Source organism: Octopus sinensis, linkage group LG9 (assembly GCF_006345805.1).
Source record: "Octopus sinensis linkage group LG9, ASM634580v1, whole genome shotgun sequence".
Lineage (NCBI taxonomy): Eukaryota > Metazoa > Mollusca > Cephalopoda > Octopoda > Octopodidae > Octopus > Octopus sinensis.
Window position 1 is genome coordinate 14,690,816 of NC_043005.1, and position 17,734 is coordinate 14,708,549.

The 17,734-nt window shown below is 38.3% G+C and overlaps 1 protein-coding gene across 1 annotated transcript in view; it reads right to left on the bottom strand.

Moving 5' to 3' along the window:
- Positions 1–17,734, bottom strand: part of LOC118764737 — a 45,011-nt gene that overhangs the window by 6,876 nt on the left and 20,401 nt on the right. The window contains exons 4-7 of the mRNA XM_036505704.1: positions 17,467–17,554; positions 12,620–12,825; positions 10,932–11,031; positions 2,756–2,988 (exon numbers count right to left, since the gene is read on the bottom strand). Coding sequence (XP_036361597.1) covers positions 2,756–2,988; positions 10,932–11,031; positions 12,620–12,825; positions 17,467–17,554 — 627 coding nt within the window. The remainder of the gene's footprint in view (positions 1–2,755; positions 2,989–10,931; positions 11,032–12,619; positions 12,826–17,466; positions 17,555–17,734) is intronic.

Sequence of the window (17,734 nt, forward strand, 5' to 3'; positions counted from 1 at the left end):
AAACTAGATGTAGTTGATAGCTTCCATTACCTAGGTGACCATGTCAGTAGTTGGGGGGGGGGTGCTCTGAAAGTGTAGCTGCTAGACTAAAAATATCCTGGGCAAAGTTCAGACAGCCCCTACCTCTGCTGGTGACAAAGGGCCTCTTGTTCAGAGTATATATATGTGTGTATATTTATATATATATATATATATATACATTGCTGAACTTATATATATATATATATACATTATATATATATATATATATATATATATATATATATATATATATATATATACATATAAGTTCAGCAAAATTTAGATTCAAATGAATATGGTACTTAAGTCAGATGCACCAGAATTTTGTATGGTGTTATCCATATAAAATCCATGGGGTGATTATAATCAAAGTAAGTAACAAGAATATCTTCAGTAATTTGGTACGATTGTTTCACGCTACATCATTTTATTAAACATTGTAAGTATTACATCAGTTTTAAAATGTTGAGCAATCATCAGCCATTCATAGAGGTTTTTCATCAATACATATACTTATTTCCATGTTAATTGATAACATTATAAAGAGGGTAGATATACAGACAGAGATGTTGACTTAAATGTTAAGAACATTAAGGTATTAGAATTTATCTTCTGACTGCAGATTTTCTTCTAGTTATTTTGATCTGCTAGTGAGTGGCAAGGGATATTCAGTTGAATGGAGACAGAAGAGTTTTCTATTTATAGATATAGGAAAGGGGTAAATAAAAGTTATTCCTGGTGAAGTTAAAGTGGTAGGGGGATTATAGACTAGTTTTGTCTTAGAGGTTGTTTACTACTATTCAGCAATCAGATTTTGTATCAGGAAAACTAGGCCAATACTAAATGGTCACGGTAACCATCTGTATACTACATAGTTACAGAAAATACAGAGGTTCTTTTACACTTATACAAACATATACATATATGCATCTGCATTAATATATACAATCATACTTGGCTAGTAAGTGGTCATTATTTTAATAAGTTGGATTAAAAGGTTTCAAGTAATATGTCTCTAAATCTCTGTCCATTCACAGGATCTTTAAGCTTCCAGACCCTTCTCCTCCATGCTGGTCGTCTTCTGGGCATCCATTTAGCCCTGATCCTGAAGTCACTAACTACCAGTCTATGTTGTGGGGTACATTCTTCACCTGGGAAGGTTTTGGTATTTATAAGCAGCCATCTTTCCCTTTTCTTGGCAAGGATGTAGTCAATTTGGCTAGTGTGTCTGCCAGAACAGTAAGTGACTAGGTGACTGGCAGGTTTTCTGAAGTTAGTATTGCAAACCATAAGATCATTTGCATCACAGAACTCCAGCAGCCTGGTTCCCTCCTAGTTGCAGGAACCATAACCGTAGCCTCCATGTATGCCATGGAAGCCCCCAGCATGTTGTCCAACATGTCCATTGAAGTCACCAGCCACAAAGAGATGGTCCTTGTCGAACTAACAAGTTTAGAGGAGAGCATCTTCTGCATGCACTGGTTTGGTGGTGGAAGTCTTGGCGAGGCGAGTGGTAATTGAAAGAGGGCGAGAGAGACAGAGTGAAATAGAGAGAGACAGACAAACAGAGTGAAATAGAGAGAGAGAGAGACAGAGTGAAATAGAGAGAGAGAGGGGAGAAGTAGTCAAGAATATGAAGGAGGAAATATTCTTTTGGGATCTGCTTAGCATAGTTTAATGAGAGAGCAAATGTTGATAATAGTAAAATAGACTTGAAAAATCTGAGTTTTCGGTCAGACAATTTAAGACAAAATTAGAGTAATAAGTGACTGTGTGATAAAATTTTAATAGATGAATGAATCGATGAATATGTTGCGGTTAACTTGAACTAGGAAGTTGAGAGGAGAGCATCTTCTGCGTGCACTGGTTTATATGTGGTGGTGTTGGTAGTGGTGGAAGTCTTGGCGAGGCGAATGGTAATCGAAAGAGGGAGAGAGAGACAGAGTATATATACACATATATACATACATACGGTGGCAGTAAAAAGCACCATCTGATCGTGGGCATTGCCAGCCTTGCCTGGCCTCCGTGCCGGTGGCACGTAAAAGCACCATCCAATCGTGGCCGTTTGCCAGCCTCGTCTGGCACCTGTGCCGGCGGCACATAAAAAGCATCCACTACACTCTCTGGGCCTGGTGCAGCCTTCTGGCTTCCCAGACCCCAGTTGAACAGTCCAACCCATGCTAGCATGGAAAGCGGACGCTAAACGATGATGATATATATATATATATATATATATATATATATATATATATATATATATACATACATATATATACACACACACACACACATATATATATATATATAACCCATGCTAGCATGGAAAGCGGATGTTAAACGATGATGATGATGATGATGATGATGGTGATATATATCTATATATATATGTATGTACATATATGAACAGAGAAATACAAATGTACGTTTGCATACACACACATATGTGTGCAAGTTCATACACAGTGACATACAGAGATAACTCCATTTAATGTGAGAAACCTCTGACTGGTTCACTTGCTAGAAATGCCAAATCTCTTTTAAATCACATCCTACTGTCTTAGAGAAGAAGGACACACTGAATAAAGCCTTTGGTTGCATGCATCTGAGAAACTAAACATGATGGTCATGACTGGAATGTCTTTCTTTCTTTAGCCAATCAAGCAAGCCCAACCAGGACTTCAACAATGACAAAAAAATCGAACAGAGAAGATAAAAAATACAGAATTCTTACTTGGAATATGTCAAAAGCCTCATGAGGGTAATTGAAGTATACAAGAACCTCATTCATTCTTAAATTTCCAATAATGGCAAATTCAGCAAATGTCGGGATATAAGCTAACTTTTTTAATCTTAGCTGATGTAAAGAATGTATTCCACTGCCATGCACTACAAGAAGTACAGTTAGTACTACTCTATCTCTTATTAGTCTGGATCGTGAGGTTAATTCTACTCTCCACATAGAATCTAAACAAGAAAGAAGAAAATAATTTTTTTAAAAAAACAATCAAAAAGATGATAGTGTAGTTGTGATACATTAACCCTTTTGTTACCAACCCGGCTGAAACCGGCTCTGGCTCTGTTGTACAAATGTCTTGTTTTCTTAAGGTTTCAATTAAAATCTTCCACCAAACCTTAGTCACAATTTATGTTCCTAATACAAGCTGAATGATAACTAAGTTATTTTACTAAATTCTTTGTTATATTTAAAATTAATTGAAAGAAACACAGAACATCTCAAAATAAATACAGTAAAGAAAGGGTTAACAAATGAAACGTGCTGAAAGAAAAGAAGAAACATTGGAATTACTTGACATTTTAAGATCCAAGCTATTCCTCAAAGGATGGTGGCTGAAATATTTGTTAGAATATTTTTGTTGAAATACAATGTCTTGGTTTCAGTTAATTTCGAGAATGATGAAGCATTTATTAAATAACTTTGGAATTTTAATGAAAGATTTTTCATTTCGACCACTTTAAAACAAAGAATTGATATTAGGGAAGTAGGGTCCATCTTTGGCAGGTTGTCACCAAAATGGTTCAGAAGTAAATGAATGGTAGCTATTAATATTTGTAATCATATTAAATTCAATGATTTAAATAATTAGTAGGAGGAAGAATTATCATTAATAATATTTGTTACGAACATTAAACACTTTTGATATATATGTAACAAATAATTTATTGTATGTTTGTATGCAAATCAAGCAAAATGTGAATATGTAAAAGGTGAGAGCTGCAATATCTCATATAAATAAAATCATAATTGCCTTTTAATAGTGAGAATAATTTCTTAGAGAGAAAGTGGAAGAGTAAAACTGATATTTAATGAAACAATATTCATCCAGGATCTAAAAATACAAGGTGTCCCAATGGTCTCCGTGGAGGGATTAATTCTAAGGCTTTTATAAGACTGCTAAAACATCATCATCATCATGAATATCTAACATCCACTGTCTATGCTGGCATGGGTGGACAGTTTGACCAGGGTTGGTAAGCTGGAAGGCTGCACCAGACTCCAGTCTGATTTGGCATGGTTTTCTGCAGCTGGATGCTTTTCCTAACACCAACCACTCCAAGAGTGTAAATGGATGTTTTTATGTGCCACCGGCATAGGTGCTATTTGCATGACACCAGTATGTGCCATGACTGTGATTTTACTTAGCTTGATGGTTCTTCTTCTCAAGTACAACGTAATGCCAAAGGTCTTGATCACGGTGTCCTTGAGGCTCAACACTTAAAAGGAGCTTTTCACGTGCCACCGGCATCAGCCACTTTGCCTCTGTGAGGCCCAACATTTGAAAGGTGCACTTTATGTGCCATCAGCTATGACTATGATTTCACTTAGCTTGATGGGCTTTCTCAAGCACAGCATAATGCCAAAGGTCTCAGTCACCAGTCATTGCCTCTGTGAGGCTTAAAGTTCAAAGAGCATGCTTCACCACCTCATCCCATGTCTTCTTGTGTCTACCTCTACCACAAGTTCCCTCTGCAGTTAGAGACTGACACCTCTTTACACAGCTATCCTCATCCACATGCATCACATGGCCATACCATCACTGTCATCTCTCTTGGACACCACACTTGATGCCTCTTATACCCAACTTTTCTCTCAAGATGCTTGCACTCTGTTGAACATGCACACAAACATTGTACATCCAGCAAAGCATACTGGCTTCATTTCTTTCAAACCAACGCATGTCCTCAGCTGTCACAGCTCATGTTTCACTGCCATAGCATAGCTGGTCGCACACAGGCATCATACAATCTGCCTTTCTCTTAAAGAGAGAGGCCTTTTGTTGCCAGTAGAGGCAAGAGCTCTCTGAAATTTTCCCAGCCTATTCTTATTCTTATAGCTACACTTTTCAGCATCCACCTCTGCTACTAACTTGGTCACCTTGATAACGGAAGCTTATACCAATGGCAGTTTATTTACTGTACCTTTTTGGTGTTTATTGTACCTGTGTGTCTTCCACACACACAATGGCTATTTACCCTGTTAACCCTCCTCTGATATTGCTGCACCTCTTATATGTCCATAGTTTATTATTGCCATGATGCCTTTAGGTGCAAAAACTAAGCTTTTCTTTTTGTTTGGCATCACTTCTTACAAACTGATTGGCTGGAAAAATGTCAGTAGACTTTATAATAGAGTCAAGGAATATATTGGATGAGGTGGTGAAACATGACCTTTGAACACTGGGACTCATAGAGGCAGTGACAGGAGACCGGAACCTTTGGAGATATGCTGTGATTGAGAAGACTCGGGAACTAAAGTGAGATTGCAGCCACACATGTCCAGCCCTGTTAAGAATACCCTGATGCGTTGGGCAATATGATATGCTTGAGAAGACCCGCTGAATAAAACGAATATCGTAACTAGGGCTGGTACCCCAGACTGGCCCCCATGCTGGTGGCACGTAAAAAGCACCGTCTGAACGTAGTCAATACCAGGTCCACCTGACTGGCTCTCGTGCCATGGCACGTAAAAAACACCAACCAATTGTGATCGATGCCAGTACCTACTAACTGACTCCTGTACTGGTAGCATGTAAAAAGCACCCACTACACTCTTGGAGTGGTTGGCGTTAGGAAGGGCATCCGACTGTGGAAACATTGCCATATCAGATTGGAGCCTGATGCAGCCACTCTCCAGACATCAGTCAAACTGTCCAACCCATGCCAGCATGGAAAACGGACATTAAACTATAATGATGATGATAATTTCTGTTGAAATGCTCTGTGTTTCTTTCAATTACTTTAAATATAACAAAAAATTTAGTAAAATAACTTATCATTAAGCTAGTATTAGGAATATAAACTTTGACTAAGGTTTCGTGGAAGATTTTAATTCAGAACTTTTGAAAACAAGACGTTTGTACTGCAGAGCCAGAGACGTTTTCAGGCGGATTGGTATCAAAAGTGTTAAAGGATCTTACTAAAATAGCTGTGGTCAATATTATTCAGCAGAGGTTTTTAATTTTTAACTTAAACACTGCAGGTCAAATTTTACAACAGTTGTCTGCATGGCACATACAACAATTGTCATCAACTACAGTCCCTGGCTAAGTAAGGCCTTCTGAGTGTAAATGATAGGCAGAAATTGGAAAACATCCATCATTCACATACACACACAACAGCGAAAAGACAATATTTGTAGCATTAAGTGAAACACACTAAGGCGGTGAGCTGGCAGAAATGTTAGCACACCGGGCAAAATACTTAGTGGTATTTCGTCTGTCTTTACATTCTGAGTTCAAATTCTGCTGAGGTCGACTTTGCTTTTCATTCTTTCGGGGTCAATAAGTACCAGTTGCGTACTGGTGACAATCTAATTGACTAGACTCTCCCCGCAAATTTCAGGCCTTGTGCCTAGAGTAGAAAAGATTAAATAAAACACACCTGACCCCAGACATATTGGATGCAGAAATACATATGTCAGGCTATGTACTACACAGAACTGATCACAGAATAAAGAAACAATGAGGAGTAGCACTCTACATCCACGAAGACCTAGCAATAAATGTCCTCCTCTTCCACTCCAACAGTGTGTGATGCACTAATAGTGCATGCGACCAACCTCAATGTGATCATAGGCATTACTTAATGGCCTCTTGATGCAGCTAATCATAGAGATCACTTCAGGGATGCTTCACCACTCATAAGTCAATACTATGCCATACTATTGAAAACTTGCCAAAACAGCCTCACTAAGCCATTGATGTAACTATTTCAAAAGTCACTTGAAACTGACATATTCCCAGAACTATTGAAAGAAGCAACAGTAACACCTATCCATAACGGAGGTAGCAGGGCTGAAGCTAAAAATTACAGACCGGTTTCTCTCACATCTCACACATCTAAAATTGCCTGATAAAGAATAACTGCATATCTTGAAGAAAACAACCTCTCAGATAATACACAGCATGGTTTTCGGACTGGACGAGGTTGCCTGATACAACTATTACAACACCATAAAACTATTCTCAATAATCTCCTAAATGGGAAAGGACACTGACTGCATATACCTTGATTTTGACATCATGGAATCATGTCATAGGATAAGGGATCTTGGTATCATAGGACAACTCGGAGAATGGTTCTTTAGGATAGGAATCAATCTGTTGCTGCAAATGGTTATCTCTCAGCAAAGTTACCTGTAATAAGTGGCATACCAGAGGGTATGGTTCTAGGACCATTATTATTTACCATACCCTATCAGGCATAAGCTCGCAAGTGCAATTGGTCAATCTAATGAATTACGCTGACAATACAAAATATCAATGGCTATCCAAACTCCAAAATGTGCAATCACACTCCAAAATGACCTAAACGTCATTTATCAATGGGCAGATAAAAATAATCTGAGATTTAGTGCAACCATAATTTCAGGCCCTTCCTTATGGAGGGAACTGACACAAATCCCAATATTTGGTGCCAGATAATGCAATAATTCAGAGCAATGATGACATACGGGATTTAGGAATAATCATGTCCAATGATGCTTCTTTCATCAGCTACATCACCAAACTGCCCTCTAAATGCAGACATCTCATGGATGGATCCTACGAAGCTTCATGACAAGAGAACCGATAGTTATGCTAACTCTATGGAAAACCGTTGTTCTGAGCAGATTAGATTACTGCTCACAGCTTTGGTCTCCAAATTCATTTGGTCTCATAGAAGAAATTGAGGGGTTACAAAGAACATTCACCAGTAAAATAACTTCAGTTAATGGCCTTAATTTCTGGGAATGCCTGAAAGCTCTGCATCTCAACTCCCTTGAATACCAAAGAGAGAGATATATACTATTATATATTTCTTTACTACCCACAAGGGGCTACACACAGAGGGGACAAATAAGGACAGACAAACGGATTACGTCGACCCCAGTGCGTAACTGGTACTTAATTTATCGACCCGGAAAGGATGAAAGGCAAAGTCAACCTCGGCGGAATTTGAACTCAGAACGTAACGCATTTCGCCCAGCGTGCTAACATTTCTGCCAGCTCGCCGCCTTATATACTATTATATATTTATGGAAGATCCTGGAGAGGCATGTTCCAAGTATTGGCATTAAAGTGAATTTTAATGCTTGAACTGGTGGGTACTGTCAGCTCCCAAACATACCATCTTCAAACTTACGAGCAAAAACACTCTACTGTACCGGTCTAATACTCAGAGGTCCTCAAGTATTCTACTGCTTACCCAAAGAGATTAGAAATACAAAAGGGACCTCTACTGAAACTTTCAAAAAAGTATTGGATGAACTCCTAAGGACAATATTGGACCAACCAACCATTCAAGGATACACTCGTGGGGAGATCAGCAACCACAGACTCTATCATCGACCAACTTTTAATCATAATGTGACAACAAAACTAAAAAAAAATTAAATTAAGGAAGTGCTCTAGCATGGCCGCAGTCCAGAGACTGAAACCATTAAAAGAATAAAAGAATATATATATATATATATATATATGACACGTAAAAGCACCATCCGTTCGTGGCCGTTTGCCAGCTCTGTCTGGCCCCCGTGCCGGTGACACGTAAAAGCACCATCCATTCGTGGCCGTTTGCCAGCCCTGTCTGGCCCCCATGACGGTGACATGTAAAAGCACCATCCGTTCGTGGCCGTTTGCCAGCCCTGTCTGGCCACCATGTCGGTGACATGTAAAAGCACCATCCGTTCGTGTCTGTTGCCAGCCTCGCCTGGCCCCGTGCCGGTGACACATAAAAGCACCATCCGTTTCATGGCCGTTTGCCAGCTCTGTCTGGCCCCCGTGTTGGTGGCACGTAAAAGCACCATCCGTTCGTGTCCATTGCCAGCCTCGCCTGGCCCCGTGCCGGTGACACGTAAAAGCACCATCCGTTCATGGCCGTTTGCCAGCTCTGTCTGGCACCTGTGCGGGTGGCACGTAAAAAGCACCCACTACACTCACGGAGTGGTGGGCGTTAGGAAGGGCATCCAGCCGTAGAAACACTGCCAGATCTGACTGGGCCTGATGAAGCCTTCCAGCTTCACAGACCCCAGTTGAACCGTCCAACCCATGCTAGCATGGAGAACGGACGCTAAATGATGATGATGATGATGATGATGATATATAATATATATATATATATATATATATATATATATATATATAAAGAAGTATTGGTTATAGAAACAAAAGAAGTGCTCAAATATACATGAGACAAAGATAAAGAAGCATTCGTTATAGAACCAAAATTCTTTTGCAGTCCTATAAACCCTTTTGTTTCTATAATATGAGACAAATTTTATCATCATCATCGTTTAACGTCCACTTTCCATGCTAGCATGGGTTGCACGATTTGAACAAGGATTGGCGAACCAGTTGGCTGCACCTAGCTCCAATCTGATGTGGCAGACTTTCTACAGCTGGATGCCCTTCCTAACACCAACCACTTCGAGAGTGTAGTGGGTGCTTTTACATGCCACCGGCATGAGAGCCAGTCAGGCAGTACTCGCAACGGCCACACTCGAGTGATGTTTTTTATATGCCACTTGTATAGGAGCCAGAGGCAGTGGCAACAACCTCGTTCGAATGTGTTTCACTTGCTACCAGCACAAGTGCCAGTAAGGTGATGCCGGTAACAATCATGATTGAATGGTGCTTTTTACATGCCATTGCCATGGAAGCCAATCAACTGCTCTGGCAGCGATCATACACGGATGGTGCTCTTGGAGCTCCACTGTCATTGGTGCCAGTCATTGAATTTGCGAATTTGATTTGATTTTGATTTCACTTGCCTCAACAGGTCTTCACAAGCAGAGTTTAGTGACCAATGAAGGAAAGGTATGCATAAGTGGGCTGGTTACACCCCTGGCATAGGCCACAGGTTATGGTCTCACTTGGATTGCCAGGTCTTCTCATGCACTGCATATTTCCAAGGTCTCAGTCACTAGTCATTGCCTCAGTGAAGCCTAACGTTTGAAGGTCATGCTTCACCACCTCATCCCAGGTCTTCCTGGGTCTACCTCTTTCACGGGTTCCCTCAACCGCTAGAGTGTGGCAATTTTCACACAGCTATCCTCATCCATTCTTGCCACATACCCAAACCATCGCAGTTGTCTCTCTTGCACACCATATCTGATGCTCCTTAGATCCAACTTTTCTCTCAAGGTACTGACATTCTGTCAAGTATGCACACTGACATTATACATCCATCGAATCATACTGGCTTTATTCCTTGCAAGCTTACACATATCCTCAGTAGTGATGGTCCATGCTTCATGCCATGTAGCACGGCTGTTTGTACATATGTAGCACGGCAGTTCGTACTCAAATATGATATATATATATATATGTGTGTGGGTGTGAGTGTGTGTGTGTGTGTATGTGTGTGTGTGCAGGTTGTATCTCCTTCACATCATATAGTTGTTGTAAACGAACATCCCCGTCATACAAGCAGTGTCCCTTGTTTCCAATCTACCATGATTTATTTCCACACCATCAGGAAATATTACATTCCTTGGAAGCAAGTGAGGGTTAGTGAGAGGAAGGGCATCCACCTAGAAATAATCTACCTCAACAAATTCCTTACGACCCATACAAGCAGGTACAAAATGAATATTAAAATACTGATGATGATGATGATGATGAGGAGGAGGAGGAGGAGGATAAAGGTGAGAAATATAATTGGAAATGTGACAGAATCTCTATGTAGAGCATCGGAATGTAGTGTTTAGTTTTACATCTTTGGTTTGGAAAATGGATTTGGTGCCAGGAAGATTTATCTGTTGAAACAACAGCATGGATCATTTAGAATTCATCCTGCTCCCTCTCTTTATTATTAATAACATCTGGCAAAAGTCACACAAGCAAAATTACAGAACTATTTCATTGTTTCTTATAAGATTGTATGAGAAATACTTTTTATCAACTTACCATTTATTGATTTACATTCATGGTAAGGAACTTGAGATAATTGATCAAGAAGATAAATACAGGAATATATTTCAGAAGTATCCATATTCTTCACTTTGATCTAAATTAAAGTAACAAAAAGAAAAGCAACAAAATTACATCTCCAGGAATTACATGGCTTTAGACAGGTGTCACATTTGTTCTGGACCCAGTAATTAAACAGATGGGGAACACCTCACTTATCCATCCACTCAGCAATTTTATCTCTTCTTCAACTGAAGTGTTCTTTCAAATATTGATAACTTCATACAAGACCATCTTTACAGGGGCTCAGCTGCTCACATTCTTTACACATGATTTAGGAAACTCAAAACAACATAAAGGAATTCTATTGGATCCACAGATGATGGCATCAGGGACAGAACCTGGTCTTGTCATCTTAATAAATTCAACTTGAAAATATTATTCCATTCTAAATCATAAATTCATGTAGAACTGAATGTTGAATCACAGTTAGTGATGGAGTCTGGTAGATATAACCTGTCTACATTTGGGTCTCTTACCTATTCTATATCCCCCATTTGTGTCTACATAAGTTGCCTAGACTGCCTCTTGGTATATCATCTCACCTTTGTATCAGTTCTCTATCACTCATCTCTCTATTATCCACCCACACTCCACCACCAGCCTGTCTAACTAACAATAACAGTGAATCTCTCCTTTTCTCTGTACCCTGCAGTCATTGTAGGAATGTTACTGGACCTGTCTACCCTCTTGTCTCTCTCATACTCTCCTCTCTCTCTCTCTCTCTCTCTCTCTCTCTCTCTCCCCTTACTCTCTTCCATTATGCCTCTACTATAAAGGGTGGCACTGGAACTATCTGTACTCAATACTGCCTACAACCAGTCTTGTCCTCTCTTTCAATGCAGTCAACATCCTTTTTCTCTTTTCTTTTGCCACCCCTCAGTCCCATCTTTCTGTTTCTGCTATCATACACTTGGCCCCTTCCCCAAACACATCCTAGTTTGCTCCCACCATCACTCTACCTGCTACCCACCCTGTTTGTTGTCAAGAATGTGACAGTCTCTCTAGTAGGGGACCATGCATGTGTGTGCCTGTGTAAATATTCACATTCTGCCCTGGGGTAAGCCAGAGACGACGATGATGACGTTTGTTGTCATTTCCCCATCAGAAAATTGTCCTGTAGCACTGCACATTCAAAGACAGGTGGAATAACATCTCCCTTCATAGAAAGCCAGGAAAGGGTTAGTGACATAAAAAACACTGAGTTGAAAAGCATCTCCTTCATAATATGTATTCATCTAACCCATGCTAGAATAGAAAAAAGCAGTTGTAAAGCAAACAAATATATTCATAGAATATTTGTTTATTTACAATGTTGTGTATATCAGAACTGAATTAAATCTAAATATTAAAGTATGATATTCTCTTTCATCCTTTTTTTTTTTTACTATAATCTTGTTTCACCCAATGTGAGGTTTTAGAATATTTAAATATATAAGCAGGCATACGTACAGTAATAATCATTAATACAGTTGGTTATGTTAATAAATGTCTAAGGGGCTTATTTGGAAAAGCTGAGATTATTTATACAAATCTAAAAAACATGACAGGCAAGAAATATATTGAGGTTCAGTCAAGCAGGTATACTCATTCTAAATGAAAAAGTAATAAAGGGTTTTACTTACATCTGTGCCCAGCTGAAATTTTCCTCTTGTCAATAACTTAATTTCTGACAGTGTATTCATTTCCGTAGGAAGGAGGAATGATTTATTTGCTGTTGTTGAATTTGGTTGAAATACTACCTTCTGTTTAACATAAGGGTCTAACCTTATATAAAACTCATATTTGCCATATGCGTTATTACGTTGAACTTCAAAGGTCCAGTGTGTCCCTAGAAAGTAAGAGACAAAAAACGTCATCATCAGGCACAACAAAATTTCAAAATTATTAAACATAAAATGATCATTGTCTTGTAAGGAGGTTGGATTTCAAATAAAATCATTAGAATATGATTGGAAAACATTTAGTTTTCCAATCATAGATTTATTACGTTTCTTTTCTTTTGTAATTTATTGAGATTATTTATTTCTATATCAAACAACAGAAGGAGAGGCTTTAAAAACTTTAAATAGTCACACATATGAGAAGGTACCCAAAAGTAACTGGAAGCATTCTCTATGGGAAAAGCCCATTGTAGTCGAGGATTCTGAATTGACAAACTTTTTGATATGACTGGTGTGTCCTGGAGCTGCTGCCAACAAATTTTGAACAAGGAATTTCAAATGAAAAGAGTTGCAGCAAAATTTGTGCTTCACTTGTTCACAGAAGATCAGAAAGCAGTCTTGACTGAATGTGTGACTCCTCTTACCCTGCCTCCCTATTCACCTGATCTTGCTCTTTGCAACTGTTTTTTTTTTTGTTCCTCTGAATAAAAAATGTCCTCAAAGGAAAACATTTTGCAGATGTGGAAGAGAGGAAGTAAAAAACAAAACAAGCGTCAAAAGGCATCACTTTGCAAGAGTTCCAGGACTGCTTTGAACAGTGGTCTGAATCGATGCATTGCTTCAAATGGAGAATACTTTGATGGCGATAGAAGTGTAAACATGTAAGACTAAGTGAATAAAATAATATAGCAAAATTCTGGTTTCTTTTGGGTGTTCTAGATCAGTGATTTTCAAGTCAGTTTAACTCTGAACCCTTTTCTGTCCCTAATGCTATTTTTAAATTACCCCAACCTTGTTATGATTCAATGCATCTCTTCTTCTGATGTATATATATTAAAAATACGCAGCCATGTTCTGTGGCTAAGATGCTCAATTTGCAACCAGATCATTTAGTGTTTACTTCCAATATGTGGCACCTTGGAAAAGTGCCTACTACTATAAGTATAATCTATATATATATATATATATATATATATATATATATATATATATATATATATAACAAATGAAAGACAGAAGATGGAATATACAAGAATTTTTTATTAGTCCCGACAATTGTTTCGGTACATCTAGCATTGATTCCTCTTGGGTGGGACACTCAACAACTGATTCTGGAGCATCTGGTGGTGCAGTTGTATCTCGTTGGGTGATGAATAAATAAAAACAACTCGTTAAAATAACTGTTCCACAACGTAACTTTCTGTTTTGTAGAGAGAAAAAAACAGCCAGACGGAGGAAAAAAATCTTCATATTTATATAGAAGATGAAAAATAAAATTGCAGAAGACAGAGAAACAAACATGTAATCCAGTGAGAGAAGTATTGAAAATAGCCATTAATAGATATGGATGTATAAACGTCCTCGGGCAAGCTGCATGGCATGAATACACAAGTGCATACAAGCATCAGCAAAAATGTGAGCATACACAAATGCTAGGTTTGGTGCAGTCCTGATCACAAAGTGAGTCAGTTATTTACTAGGTGTTTAGAAGAACGAGGAGGTTAAAAGTAAACTTAAGTCATCCATGCCTTAAAGTAAATTAAATTACATTGTGTTAACGGTTATTCAAAATTCCTTCTCACTGCATTATGCAAAAGTACATTTATATGCATCTCAATAGTCGTTCAGAGATTCTATTAGGTATCTTCTCGTTAGTCCACAGAATATACAGGGATTCCTCGAAGCAGAGACAGCATCTCCTGGAAATTACATCGTATGGTTTTGTATGTCTAACTATGGACCAATTAATGTTGTACTTCGTTTTACCCTCCTTCAGTCGCCATATAAAATCTGCCAAAGATGTCGAATGTCTCTTATTGATTGATTTAAAGCTGGCAATATGGTTATGATGATGATTCTTAAATGAATCAGTGCCGTCTGCCCAATGTAATCATAGAGCCCTTCCCTTGTGTGCACGGTACATTTATATACAAGATTTGTACTCATACAGAGATTCATTAAAGGACATTTTGATTTATCTCTCCATGAGCATTTATCATATTTATTTGTATACAAGTCAGTCCCAACTCCATTTACCAGCGCTGTTATCGTGCTAGCTGTACCATGAGTATTTCTCCTACTACAAACTGGTCAAAGTTGATGACTATCAATGTGGTTTACATCTCCTTGGTTGGTATTTAGATGCAAATGTTTGCTAGACCCAGTATGACAATATCGAACAGCTCTTCAGATGCTGTCAAACACTGCTAGGCACAATGCACTTCCAATTTTGTCTAGATTGTGTCATTCTTTTCCATCTCAACCGAAACTGTTTGACTGAATCATCTTCCCATTGTCACGGAGGCCCTCCAAATGGCCTTTTCTACACTCTGGGATATCACTTGGCAACTGCATGGTTCCACCTGTTGTCTGTGAACCTTGTGACATATCCAGCACAGTGGAACTTGTGCTTTCGATACCCTGCCATCACATTGTTCACTGAGCGCCATCCTCAAACTATTTCGAATTCTCTCAGTCATGTTCCTAGCATGGATCTTTCCATGGACCTTTGCACCATAGCCAATCAATATTTTATCTTCTTCATAGTAGCCCATGTCTCATTTGTGTGCCCTACATGGAGGGGGTGTTCTATTATTACAATTATCACCATAACAATAATCAATGATTCATATGGAAACTTGCTTGCTCTCTCGACTGTTAGTGGCTGACATATTTTGATAGTCCGGTGACTATGATCCTTGTAAACGCCTTATAGGGGTGAGACAAGAGGCATATGCAGTGATAGTTTTTAAAATTTTCTTTATCACTCTTCTTGTGACGTAGAATGGTATTTGAAGATATTTTACCCTCCTTTAGAAAGTGGTTGAAATGTAGAATGAGGATTTTCCATAGTTCTTCACATTCACATCTTAAAAACTCTGTTGTGATGCCATTTTCCCAAGCGCTATTTCTGTTTTCACCAGTTTGAGGGTTTTTCCAATGCCACTTATTGGAAGAGGTGGCACTTCTTCCTGCATTTGTTGCAGTGTGGAATCAAGCTTCAGCAATGATTTAAGAACATTAGTGTAGAAGGTGTTATGTCCTCTCTCCTCCTCGGTCACCTTGAGCTCATCCTTATGCAACATACTTAATGTATGTGTGTTGTTCAACTGCCAGACCCTTTGGTTGTTCATTATAGGAAAATCCCTTCTTGATGGACGTATTGTGATGAAAACACAATATACTTCAGATCTAAGTAAAAAAAAATCACCCCAGAATTCACTGTGAGGAAAACTAATACATATTTCCCTGATGTGGTGCATTGTCAGTGTCACATCCTCATTTCATTTCTAAAGCAAAATCAAACCGGCCAGTGTGGAACATATTGAGATAGTATATAAACTGTACACTGGTTTGCAATGGTATTGTGTAAGCTGAAAAAAAGAGAAACAAGAACACACAGCCTCTGTCTTTTCAGTCACACACAGACATTAAGTTATCTTGATAAATAGATATTGAGATATTAAATTAGAAGGACACTCAAAAGGGTAATATTTACACATTAACCTGTGCTTTAGTAAATTCTTCTAAATAGGGGAAAAAGACTTATGAATGGATTTTAATCAGTATGATTCATATAATTAAAAAAATAAAATCTCTCTCGGCTGGTTCGTCAGGCTGGAGTGGGCTATAGAAACTATGCTGATGAGGTCAAATAAACTGAAACATGACTGTAGTTATCTCATCCTTCAACATGGATCGTGTATTTCCTAATCTCATTAAATTTGGCTGATAATTTTTTTCAGTTTTGGGAAACAATCTCCCTGTTTCCTTTGAATTTTGCTTACACTGACCACAGAATTTTGCTTCCTTTCTAAAGATAAAAGACTAAATTTCAGTTGTGGCAAGAGTCACAGCACCCCCTGCAAGAATAGACTGACCAAACGTCTAAAAATAGTAGCGGTCTGAATGATATAGGAGAGTAGGCATTGATCGCAGGATGTCTTAGGTGTCATTTTGGCAGTTTGTTGGAATATCGTTTATTGGTTCATGGATAGTTTTTTGGATCGTTAAGTTGTTGTTACCCTGCTTCGTTATATGCTTTATTATTACTCCACAATTATAATGTAAAAATATATCGTCATAACAATTGGCAATACAACAATTTCATTTAAGAATTTTTGCATATGGCATTCAATGTATTACCCCTAAATATATTATATTCAAATTCATGTAATTATTTCATTTGACTTATCTCTCATGAATCACTTCTTTTTTTCATCTAATTCTATGAAATATATTGGCCAAAATTATCGGTAACTGTTTTCCTATCTGTAAAAACGTTTCTTATTTGGAATAACTTTACAGATGTTTGTCTTTTCTTATCGCTGACAAAACAATTGTGAATTGAACCACTAAATGTAGAATAATGTGTCTTTCTTGGGGATTGAAAGGCAACAATAAGATTTGAACTCATAATATGAACCTTTCAAGTTGAATTCATTAATATTACAGTCACATGCTCCCTTGTGCATTTTGTAGGGTGTAGGGGTTGTACTAAGGAAAACAATTCCTTGAGGAATTAAAGGAGAAGAAAAAAAACAGTAAAAGAACAAACAATAAAGAACAGTTCTGAGGCAAAATCTTACAATTTGATAATGTCATTTTGGCTCCTGGACATGGTGCTTCGCACAGAACACCATACGCTTCTTCAAGATCTTTATTTTCAATAACTATCTACAATAGAAGATCAGTGCAGGAATTTAAAATAGTTTCATGATGATAATGATGATGGTGGTACTGATGGTGGTTGTAGTGGTGATGATGATGGTGGAGGTGATGAGGATGGTAGTGGTAGTGTTGGAAGTGGTGGTGGAGATGGTGGTAATGGTTGTGTTGGTGACGATGATGTTCATG